At 42.6% G+C, this 12,459-nt stretch overlaps 1 protein-coding gene across 1 annotated transcript in view; it reads right to left on the bottom strand.

Moving 5' to 3' along the window:
* Positions 1-2,485: 2,485 nt before the first annotated feature.
* Positions 2,486-12,459, bottom strand: part of LOC133402151 (G patch domain-containing protein 8) — a 48,609-nt gene continuing 38,635 nt past the window's right edge. Inside the window, exons 3-4 of the mRNA XM_061675759.1 lie at positions 8,370-8,500; positions 2,486-6,717 (exon numbers count right to left, since the gene is read on the bottom strand). Coding sequence (XP_061531743.1) covers positions 3,174-6,717; positions 8,370-8,500 — 3,675 coding nt within the window. The 3' untranslated portion in view covers positions 2,486-3,173. The remainder of the gene's footprint in view (positions 6,718-8,369; positions 8,501-12,459) is intronic.

The following is a 12,459-nucleotide window of genomic DNA, read 5'->3' as shown; positions in this document are numbered from 1 at the left end:
ACGACAGAGCAGAGTGTGTCAGTGAGAGACTGGTGGAGATGAGGAGGTTTGATGTTGTAACCGCTGCTAATTATTGCTGCTCCATATTTCACACAGTCCGTTTGATCTCCTGTCTCAGAGAAAGAGATAAGAATTCTCTCTTTCTCCCTAAAATTGAACGCACATACACTCACACCCACACACACTTGGTTACACGGGGTCACAATGAGGAGAAAGTGCTTAAATTGCTTAAGAAAATTTACTTTTTAATTGTTTGTGTACAATTCTCTGCTCTCTGGCGTGCCTGCCCACCCATCAAGTGTGAAATTAGACAACCAAGTAAATCCTTTGTTATCTGCCCCTTTCTTAAACTGTGACTTTGAGCTAGCTGTTTTGCGTTTGCTGAATCGTGACATCATTATTTGGCTAACTTACATAGCTATATTAATCATCCCCACACAGTGTTTCTTTGCCAATGATTGGGCAACTAGGTTCCTTAGATCTATATATGTGAAGGTGTGGTTAGACAATAAATTAGCCATTGGTGGCTTCGGGCAAACGTCATTATTTGCAGTCTGGACGCAGAGGGTTGTACATCTTGGGTGTTGGAGAGAGTCTCAGTCTACCCATCCCTGTTTGAATGCTTTTGTTTTTGTGATATAAAAAAAAATGTAGACACGTGGGGGAAATGTATGAAACCAAAGTTGAACATTTTGGTCATAATTCTGAAAGCTAGGTACAATTTCTAGAGTGACGCATGGTGGTGGCAGCATTATGCTTTGGGGCTGTTTTTCGTTTGGTGGAGGGAATTATGAACAGCTCCAAATAATATTCAGTGTTAGAACAAAAGCTTCTGATAGAGAGTGAAAAAAGCCTACTAGAACAGCTGGACTTTATTCAGTGTTTATCAAAGTCCCCTCAAATGGTGGCAGGTGTGTGCTGACTCTCATTTAACATGAGTTTGAGAACACAACCGCATTCCCATTTATGCGGGTGTGCACACTTTTGCAACTACATTATTTTAGTTGTATTGAGCTGTACAGGTTATAGGACATTAATGGTGGGAAAAGTTTAACATAATATATCTTGGTCTTGTTTTTTATATCACAAAAACCTTTTGAATAGGGGTGTGTAGACTTTTTATATCCACCGTATTTTGACAGAAAAATGCTGCAGACCTTCCTGCCTGTGCCTTAAAACCAATCACATGACATGGATGCGTAACAGCTGTTACCATACCGCACTGATTCTACGGCAAGAGATGTGAGAAGCAAGCGAATCAGTGTGTCATCAATGATGCAAAAAGGTTGGTTCTTCATTTTGTGTCTCTTGAGACGTGTTAGTCAAGTACAACGTGCAAAGGGAAGTAATGAAACAGAATATGTTGCTTCACATTTTAGTCTTAAATCAATGCACTTAAGGTCAAACTGGATATTAGGCTGAAGTACTCTTCTGGCCTCCTCAACATGAACTACATACTGTACATCTGCACAATATGGACGGTCAAACACAATCCATTCCGGGACACTTACCAGGGTCATAAAACCTTCATTAACTGTAGCGTATTACTTTAAGTGGCAGTCATTAATAAAACAAAAATAAATAACAGTGGATATTAAGAGGTAACGATAATGAAACACTTGACTGTAAAGTTGCGGATCACTTATCTCACTTTTTTTCAAGATTCTTAATTGTCACTCAGCTAATGAATGAAAATAGAAAACAAATCGCCTGAGGATGCATGCTGGCTTTTTTTCTTTTTTCTGAAAATGTTGGTTCTGAAGTTGTGAATTGTACAACCTTCAGGACATTTCTCTTAAGATCTTCCACTGTCGTGAGGTCTAATATAACAGCTTTATGAAAATGTATCATTAATGAGAACATATCATTAATGATAACACTGCTCAGTTTCTATGTATCCCATTCATGTAACCCAAATATTACACGCAGTAAACAAAGTGTTCACTTAATTTCGCCGTGGGACTGTCAGTCTCTTTTGTGTCAACTGCTATCCAATTGCTATTGTTTTCCCCGCTATTTACCAGATTTTTTTAAAAACTAGATCACAAGTTAAATAAATAAAACCCACTTTATTTGTTGAATTATTTCCTCATTTTAATCAGTGACAGTTTATGTCCTGAGGCAGCCGACATATATAACAAGTGTGGCGCTGACAAGCACTATTACTTACACCGCTTAACAATCATCATCATCACAAATAAAAAATAAAAAAAACGGGAAGCATTGTTATTTTTCGGAGATGCTTTTTAATTTAGCAAATGTCTTTCATAAATACATGTGGGAAGGGAAATGTGACATATGGCTCGTCACCCGGGCCATACTTTGTTTGAAGTGAACTATGAATGGGCTTTTATCCACTTGTTTGCCATGACTCAAACACAAGGTCTGTTCGAATATTTACAAAATACAACAAAAAAAAAGACACAAAACAAAGCTTTACAGGTGACATCTGTTGAAATCCAGCTGCTCATATACAGTAGGCCTATCGTGCAACATGTTCTTACGAGAATTTAGTAGGTTAGTGTCTTAAAGTTTAAGTATTTATCGCATTCATAACTTGGTTTGATTTGCTTTACAGTTTTGAATGCACCTATTATAATACGTTTTATGATTGTTTAAATATAGATAGGTAAATAGATGAGGGTTAGGGCACGGCATTTTCAATACCCTCATTAATTGAGATTAAACAAAAGAATCCTACTAAATTCTCACGTGAACAAGTTAGAGTAGTGCTTGTGCCACAACTTCATTTCTGATTGTTGAACGTCATACTTTTACCACTACCACCACTGTGAAATGGAGCAATGTTATTCCCTCCCGCCTCTTTGTCAGGGGCATGAAGGCTGCACTTCAAAAGGTAGCTGGCCACCACCAAAGAGGACACATGACACAAGCCCAGCTTGTCTTTGAATAGCAGGTGCACCTTTCTCTTTATTGTAAGCTCAACTGATCGAGAAAGTAAATGATCAAAGTCAGTTGTCTCACTGTCGGCTGCCACGCGGCGGGGGATTAATGGAGAAACACATTTTCAATTGAAAAACGGTCAATGGGGGACTCACTGCGTGTGTGGAGAGAAGCTTGAATTAATTCGATTACAGGTACAACCCCATTTCCAATAGCCTGATCTCTTTTCCGATGGACAATTAATAAACATGACAGCAGCTCTGCGACTGTCACAAGGCCTTTTGTTGGAACCTCGCCGGCCACACCCTGTCCATGAAAGGCCGCAGATTGTTGGGAGGCTGCAGGGCTAGCGCGGAAAGAGGCGTGAGAAGGTTTGTTTGGAAGGCGGACACTGGGGGAAGAGGTGGAGGAAGGAGGAACGGGACGGCGTGGTGAGCGAGGAGGATGGAGGGAAAGAGGGATGAGAGAGGGACAGGAGAAGGGTGAAGGTAATCAGGTAAGCTTGGCCGGCGGTGGGGGAGCGAATGAGCTAGCTGAGCCGGGTGGACATCGGGAGAGTGGCGCGAGGCGGGGGATTGAACTGCGGAGAAGGCCGAGTGCTGTAAAATGAAATGATGGAGGCTGGCCAAAGGGGGGGTCAGTGCAAGGGGAGGGAGGTTGGGGACACCCAAACCCACCGGCTGTGTAAAATCCTCTTGTGGGTTCATGTGTAGAAGTCTTTCTTGGTGGTTGTGACCTGTTTGTATTGCGTGAGGATTCTGTGGAGGCTTGAGTGAGGGTGCAGGCATGTACCTGTCCTCTAAAGTCTCGCACTCATCGATCTGCGTGCTGCAAGTGAAGTTTATCTCCATGGGCGGATCTGTACTCTCTTCACTCTGTTCCAGAACTTTCTGCATGTGCTCTCTGGCCTGTTCCTGCAGGAGTCGATACTTGTCCATCTCCTCGGCGCTAAAGCTGATTGGCTGAGCTGCTCCTCTACCTGTCTCCTGATCGTCAGTCCTAATCTCAGTTGGACACAGATTTGGCGTGCCGCTTTGATTTGACTCAGCCAAGCCCAAAGGATGTCCACCGATCAATTTCTGACTTGCCTCCTCATCGCCAAGCTCCTTCTGAATCCTCTCCAACTGTTCTTTTCTCCTTCTCGCCTTTTTCTGGATTGCAGGGAGCTTCCCAATGAGCGGGAGTAGCGAAGTCCGAGCTGGTTTTTGTGCTACGTTATCACTGTGGCATGGGATGATTGTGTCTGTGGTCTTAAAGGCGGGAGGTCCATGGTCATTGTCAAACTGTGACTTGGTCCCTTCAGGCTGAAAAGTGTTGCTCTCACTGTGAAGTGCGTTGGGGTCTGATGAAGATTCTCCAGCATTGACGGTAAGGTCACTTTGCGTCTTCGCCTCGGATGGGAGCCGCCTGCAAGTCGTACCTGAGCAGGTGCTGCTCTTGTTCCACTCCCAGCTGAGCTCAGAAACGCTGCTGCTGCTCGGGCTGCAGGAGCGTGGGCTGTAACTTCTGCTGGACACGTACGCGTTCCACGCCCTCGGCGGGCTGCACGTCCGCCTGCTCGTCCACCATTCAGGGCTAGCCTCGTACCTAAAGTTTGAGCGTCCTGTCCCCGCAGACCCCCTCCCCCAGCTGGGGCTCCACCTGCCGTCAGGACCAGTTCTACAGCCTGAAGTGGACCTGCCTGTCTCCCTTTCCTCCCAGCTGTCACTGCTTCCCAATGTCCACTTGTCCCAATCCACATCTTCCATGTTTGTTCGCCTGCTTGTCATCTCCCTGCTGCTTGGACTTGGGCTGGACCTAGTCCCCCATTCCCACCCTATAGTCTTGTTTTGCCATCTCCATCCCGAATTCAGCCTCCCATTCTCCCCAGTCCACTCCCATTGTTCTGACAGTAAACCTCTGTCTTTGGAAGTTATCTGCGTCCCTCTTACCCTCCCTCTCTCTGTCTCCTCGTGGCGTCTCAAAGTACTTCTGTTACCGTGAATGAATCTTCTGTCCCCGTGGAGGAGTTTTCGCTTTCTCGCCGGGCTGTCACCACAGCTGTTGTCAGGGTAACTGCAGTCAATGAAACTCCTGGGGTTGCTATGGTGACCCGATTCCCAAAACAGCTTTGTGTTACATCCTGGCGAGAAAGCGCGTAAGGAGCAGCGAGATCTCCGGGGAAACGTCTCCCTTTCTGCGTCAGGCGTGCGTCTGGCAAACTGTGAGAAGGCGCTGCCGCGTTCCCCCCGCTCTCCGCCCAGCAGGACCTGGGATGCCGAGTGGCGGCTCCTGCGAGGCGTCCTCTTCCTGACAGAGACGTAAACTGGCTCGGCCTCAGCTTTCCACACCCTCCCTCTTGCCTCCGTCTCCCGTTGTCCCCTTTTCTCTCCCCAACTCCCTCCGGTTTCTTCTCCCCTGGCGCTCACATTGGAGACTGCAGAGACGACACTCCTCAATTTACACCTCACTGATTGCCGCCTATTTGCGGCCTTTCGCTTTTCACTCTTCTTTCTCATTCCCAACTTGGGCTTCGTTTTGCTCTGTTTACTCTTTCTGCGTGATGTACCTCTTCGCGGACGAGGATCGCTGGCACGCTCGCACACGGTTTCGCTCTCGCTCTCACACCTGGGCTGGCCGATGCATATCCTGCGTGTGCCAAACTTTGTGACAGATTCTAATTCACAGCTTAGGGCTGAGATGGCTCTTTCCCCGATCCCCCCGGTGCCTGCTAATCTGTCTCCCTGAGGCGTCGGGGGGTTTGTGTCAGAGCCGTCACTATGAGCGGGGTCAAATGGAAAGGAGTGCGCCCTCACACGTTGCTCTATACTTAGCATGCGAGACGCCCCTTCTGATCCTTCCCCTGACGATGAAAGGTTTTTGTTCTCGACAAACAGGTGTGCGTCTGCCTTGACATTCTCCTCATCTTTTTTCGGCTCGTGCACGAGACTCGCCTCTTTTCGTAAACAGTAATGAGTGTCTTGTGTAAGAATAGCTGACTGGCATGGATTCGATTCATCCAGGAGATCACATAGCTGATCCTGTGCGTCGTGTTGTTCAACTGTTTTGGGTTGCTTTGTGGAGTTGGGGTTGCAGCTATAAGAGATGCAAGGCTCACACTCAGTGAACTTCAGCAAACTGACAGGCCATCGAACACAGGTGGAGCCATCTTTACCCAAAACGGACATGTGCGCGCCGACCCCTGCTCCTGATGGCTGCTTTATGTCCATCCCGCTAGCCGCATGTGATGCCGAGCGTGTTAAATCACTGCTCTGATTATCTTTTATGTCCTTCCTTATTTCCGCATCCTCTGTGCAATTTCCTCCCGTATTGCTTTGACCAACACCCTCAATTTCCCTTTCTATGTCTTCCAAAATGCCCTTAATCCGTTCTCTCATTTGCTCCCGCCTCTCTCTCTCCTCCTCCTCCTGGTCGGAGAAAACTGAGGCGCAGGGCTCCAGCCGCGGCCCCCTGCGCGAGAAACAGAAGGACACCCCACGTCTGCCCCCAGCTCGCCCCCACCCCTCCAGAGGCAGCTGGCAGCCCGCATGAGGCCGCTGATTGACTGCAGCAGGACCTTTATTGCACTCTGGATGAGTGATTAGCGGGGACTCGGCTGGAGCGGCCACCAGTGTTTGGGAGGGAGGCCGGCATGGATTTTCTCGCTGGTTGCTCAGTGGAAATGTACTGGCGTGTTTGGCTGGGGGCCTATGTGTGTTTTTTAAGGGTTCAAATTTGTCCACAGGGCTGCAGGCTTTGTTCTCTGTGTCTCTGTCTTGCTGCTGGCTCACAAGTCTGACAGTGCTCCGTAGCTCGTAAGTCCTTCCTTGGCTCCTGCAATGACAGTTTATGCACAACATGTTCAGTTTGTTTGCATTTAATCACTCTGAGAGAACATCACACACCGATTACTACTGATTATTCAATGATCATTACTGATAACTGTTAACTTCTTAAACAGTTAACTTACAATTCCTTTGTCACATGCTGCCAATTTTTTCTTGAGATTGTTTTCACACCTCTGTTGGGCCAATTATACATTACTCGTGCACTCACTGTAGTAGTCTCGCCACCCTGCACTACTTTCATATCAGTTGTTGACCAATACTGGCCACTCATGTGCTTGTGAAATATCTGCACCATTTGCACAATTGACACTTTCTTTTCAAACGGGTCTAAATTGCTAGAGGGCATCATTTGCACAATTGTACCCTTACCATATTAGTGGCAATCTTTTATTGCTCTGTGAATGTGTTTTTATGTCTCAAATGTATTCTCTGTCAATTGACTGTCTGTTGTCGCACTAGAGCAACGACCGGAGACAAATTCCTTGTGTGTTTTTGACATACTTGACCAATTGTGTTTCTGATTTTAATCAGGTTCACTGAATCAGGAGAATGAAAAAAAAAAAAAAATCATCTTTCAAAAATTATTCTCATAAATCATATTTCAACTGGACTATTTTAAAATTCCCAGTGTTACATGTGCAAAAAGATGAGAAGATGCTACGTCAGTGTTTTTCTTCTCGTAATATTGCAACTTTTAGGTGATGACACGTACATTTCCCCAGTAGATATGGCGTGGTTTCGTTCTGACCATATTTTATAGTGAATACAGAGCTGTGGATTAATTGTTTAATTAAATTTATTTGAATAATACCCAGCCCAGCAACAAGAGGCAGAATAGGTTTGTTGCTATGTCCGCTACAAAGCTAAAGAATTAATAAATATTTCAGCTGTGAAGTTTAATAATGAATATTTTATATATTATTTATTTTATATATTTTCATGTATATATATTTTTTTTATATTGCGTAATACTTTGCTGTTGGAAGATACAACAGACAATTGAATTTGTAAAAGCACATTAGTTACCTAGTTTCTCTTGTGTGTAGTCTACTATGTATCCTTTTCTTGTAAGGATACATAGCCAAGGGTGTCTATATACTCAACTGCAGAGAGGCTCAAGTATCTATAACAGCAGTTAGTCAGGGTGTGGTTTGCCCGCAAGTAACGGTTACATAAAACAATATATAATACAAAGTGCAACTATTTTATGAACTGATGAATTATAATATGTATTGTCTTATATATGGTGTATTATAAATATCAACATACGTTTTCTTCCCTGAGTGAAAAAAGAGGCATCTGTACGGGGAGATGAGCCAGAAACTAACTGACACACCGAAGGCCACTGTTATATGGTGAAATTATGACTTCCTGCAGATATTATGCTTTTATTAGCATAATTTCTTTTTTTCTTTCCATTGCGGCCCTAAAACACCTTTGTAAGAGAGCCAGTATCCTCATGTTATATTTACTTCACCTGTGGCCCATCGAGGACAACTGAGTGCTCCCACATCAGTGGATGCATCCATCAAATATAAGAGACATTGAATGGATGTGACGCACTCTAACCTCTGTGGAGTTCTGATCTTATTTCACGCATATGCGTGCACACACACACACACAGATAAACACACTCACCGCTGGCGTTCCTGCTGCAGCTGTGCTCGCTGGTGCAGGCGTCTGAGAGCTTTCTCCTGCTTGCGCTGGTCCTTCCATGACTTCGAGGCCACGTTGCGAGCAAACTCCCTCTGCTTGAGTTCCTTCAGCCGCTGCAGTAAACAAACATTAAGGAAGGGGTGAGGGAGTGACTCATTTGATTTTCAAACTGTACTTGGCGTTTGCAAATGTTCCTCTTCAAAACATGTGCCCAATTAACTTCCATCCAGTCTCGACGAAAGTCACTTTTCGATCAATGCCCAGCTTGAGCACGAGCAAACGAATTGTCAATTATAGACACAGTTGAGATTATTGAGTGGCGTACTATCAGGATGATGCTGTGTCTTTTGAACACAAGGAATGAAAATTATGACAGTATATTCTACTACAGTCACAACTTTTCAACTTTTGATCTAGTGCCATCTACTTTGGTGCTTTGTCTAGACTGGCTGAGAATAACCATGTGAGATATACACTATTAAAGGGGATTTTGCAAGAAGAAAAAAACCCAAAAACTTTTATTACCACATCATTATTAGTCATTATGATGTGACAGTATGACAAAAAAAATTGATTATTATTTTTTTAAATTTCAAACTTCACTTTAAAGGCAAGATAAAGCATTACGTGATGAGTGGAGGGTTACCATGGAAAATAAAAATAGGAATTAATGGGATGAACTGACATTTTCGAAATGCTAAATGTTTTGCTTGGAATTGGGAACTTAAATCTTGTGGATTTCCGTAAAATTTTTAACCATTGATTACCGCAGTCCTTTGGTAGTAGTTGATGCGATGTCATTTTTTTTGCCTGCTGTTGTTCGATGACTCGATTAAGTCAAATGATTCAAGTTCTCATCACAAGTCGAGTCAATATTGTCATTTTTTAAATTACATGTAGTGTGCTTGTAACAAAGCAAAATGTTCATGCTTTTTAATTTTTTTTTTTTTTTTAATGTTAAAATAAACCCCCAATTTTGAGTTAATTTACCAAAATGTTCATTAATTTACATATTTTTCCATTCATTCCAATGGAGTGTAAAACTTTATCATATGATAGTACATGATAATACATGATGATGTATTTTATTTGTACACTGTAAATGCTTGAACTGTATGCATTAAAACAGACATTGTCCATTTAGAGCATGTGTCAAACTCAAGGCCTGGGGGCCAGATGCGGACCACCACATCTTTTTATTTGGAAAATCATTATAAATTAAGCAAATCATGTTCGTGTACTTCATGTTTCTTGCTAAAATCTGTTCCAAAACTGCAACTTGTCTTCACTTTTAATAATGTTGAGAAAATGCATTTTTTTTTTTTTTTACCAAAGCACTTAAAAAAAAAAAAAGAAACAATAGTTATACAAATGTGAACTGTTTTCCTTGACTTTGTATTTCGAATCTATTTATCCTTAATTGTTTGTGTGTATATACTGTATGTAATGATATGATCAGCCATTTGTATTGTATTATATTGTTTCACAGTCTTAATGGCCCTCTAAGGGAAACCATAACCCCCGACAAAAATGAGTTTGACACCCTTGATTTAGTGCAACTGTGGTGTATTCAAGGCCCACCCCTTGAACTCATCACAGTGCTGTGAAAAATAACAATTAGCTATGCTTTGTGTACATGTGTTTATGTATGCGAAATGTATCTGTTGCTGTAGTTGCGCCGATTCTCTCAGGGATTCACGCCGCTCTTTTCCGATTTTCTTTTTCTGACATACTGTAAGCCCTACTTTATCCACGCTTGGCAGGTGTGTGCATGTGCATGTTAGTGCGCCTGTCTTTGTCTGCCTGTCTGCATCTAAAGGCTAAGGAGAGACTCGGGAGTTTGGTGGGAATAGCTGCGGCATTGTGCACCGACATCCCTCCCATCTCTCGCTAGTTTCTTTCAAACACACTGAAATCCACTGTTGCCTTTAACATTCACAATTTGGTGTTTATGTGACATAATATTGCATTTGTTCTACAGCATACCTTTCAATATGATTATGATGCTCTCTCCTTTTTTAAAAAATGTTTTTCATATGATGTTAGTCATTCCCACCTATCATCCAGAATGTATCACGCACACTTGCATGCACACATCAGATTAGCCCCTCAGACATTGGATCTATTTATACACTCACTCTTTCACACTTAGATCTAACGCAGAAGATGACAGACGTCAGGTTAATCTGTGCTGAGTCTTACACAAGTGCTTGTCTTTTTACATTATCATTTGATGCTTACCATCCTGCTATCAGCTCACTGAGGACGCTAATGCAGAAGCACTTGTGGGTTGCGTCGCTTAAATATACACGCAGCAGCCAAAACATTCGATACACCTGCACCCAGCCAGTAAGATTCAATACAAGAGCCGTATCAAAAACAATTCTACCGATTTACTACAGCAATCATTTGTTTACATGTATTTGTTAACAGGCTACTTCCTGGTTCCTTGAATTTGACAGTAAGGTTGACAGTGGACACGATGTATCATTCCATTGAGAATAAAATTGCTCTACACTTCAAAAATACATTTGTACATTTATCAGACATGTATCACACAATTTATAGGTCCCCTTCCACCTAAATAAAAATGTTTCCACTGTTTTATGCATGACATAAAACTACAAACAAACAAACAAAACAAAAAGAGTCTGTGACGTAGGTTAGGTTTGACGTCTATGCAGTTTGTTGATTGAATGCAATAGCATCTGAACACCAAATCGCTTGCAAAACGTGTGGATTTGAAATCGCCAACGGTGTGATATACACTACCGGTCAAAATCTTTAGAATTGCCCCAATTTTCCCATTTAAAAAATATATATATTTTAACAATGAAATGTATGCAATTCAATTGCTCATTTTAGTCTGAAATGAAAGCACAGAACAAAAAAAAAAGGGGGGAAAAATTCAAGTTACAAAAGAAATAATTTGTGGAATCAAATCAATCAGTCAAACCTTTTACTCATTGAAGTGGCCACCTTGGGCAGGTATAACAGCTGAACACACTTGTGGCATTATCTCTAAAATGGAAATCAAATATTATTCTGAAGGTTCTACTGAACTCCTTTGTGGAAGTTCCCATGACTGTGTGCCACTTGGAAGTTGTGTTGCTTTCACTCGTTTGTCCAATTGAAAGTTAAAGCCTGGAAACTGCGCCATTGTGTATAATTCATAAATGTACATTATTTTTCAGTTTTGGATAACCTTGCCTACTTGTTCAACCTCTGGAAATTCACCGCTTCTCTTAGTTCGTACCATTTCAAACAATTCATTGGACTTTAACTACTTGAATTTCAATTAAAAAAAAAACAAAAAAAAAAAAAAAACTTTAGACTGGTAGTGTTGTTACGCCAATTCATATTCAACTACCTGCTCACTTTGTGGTTGCCACACGCTCACTCATCTCAGAAAAAAATAGCTGAGTGACAACACGCGCACAAAACTTTGCATCACCTGCCAAACCCAAACATATTGGCTGGATAACGACGGAACTACCATCTGAAATTGTGAGTTTGGGCGGCAGGGAGCTTGTCTTAAACAGCAACAAATAAAAAATGAATTCCTCTCACGTTTGTTTGCCTCATCGAGAACGATGGAACACGTTCCGATTAGACAAACAGGACTCTACCATTTGCATTCTGGGGCGGGGGGGAACAGGTCGATTTTGACTCAACTGATAAACAATTAAAATAAAGCCATGCGTCTGCATGTTTATCTTGATTTGCATGCATAGTACATTTAAAGGATTCTTGCGCAATCCCTCAAGAAAATGCTATGGAAATTTGCGGTGCATTTAAGCAAAGGTCCCGCTAACTAACAAGCCAACCATGTTTGATGGAGGGAATCAATATTTCTCTAACAGAGTCAATCAAAATAATATATTCACATCTTCGATTTAATCGTACTGGTGTCCAGTGGATGGACACAGAGCCAGCTGGTTGCGCGATTAATACTAGCGTGCGCGTGGTTGACTTCAGGGCTGTCAAGCTTTGAGGATCTTTGATGGCAGATCTGTGAGTAATAGTCAATATATTCAAGCACGGGGGCATACATAATGAACCGGAGCGGACA

This window comes from Phycodurus eques, chromosome 4, assembly GCF_024500275.1.
Source record: "Phycodurus eques isolate BA_2022a chromosome 4, UOR_Pequ_1.1, whole genome shotgun sequence".
Lineage (NCBI taxonomy): Eukaryota > Metazoa > Chordata > Actinopteri > Syngnathiformes > Syngnathidae > Phycodurus > Phycodurus eques.
This window is presented reverse-complemented; position numbering and strand designations above follow the sequence as displayed.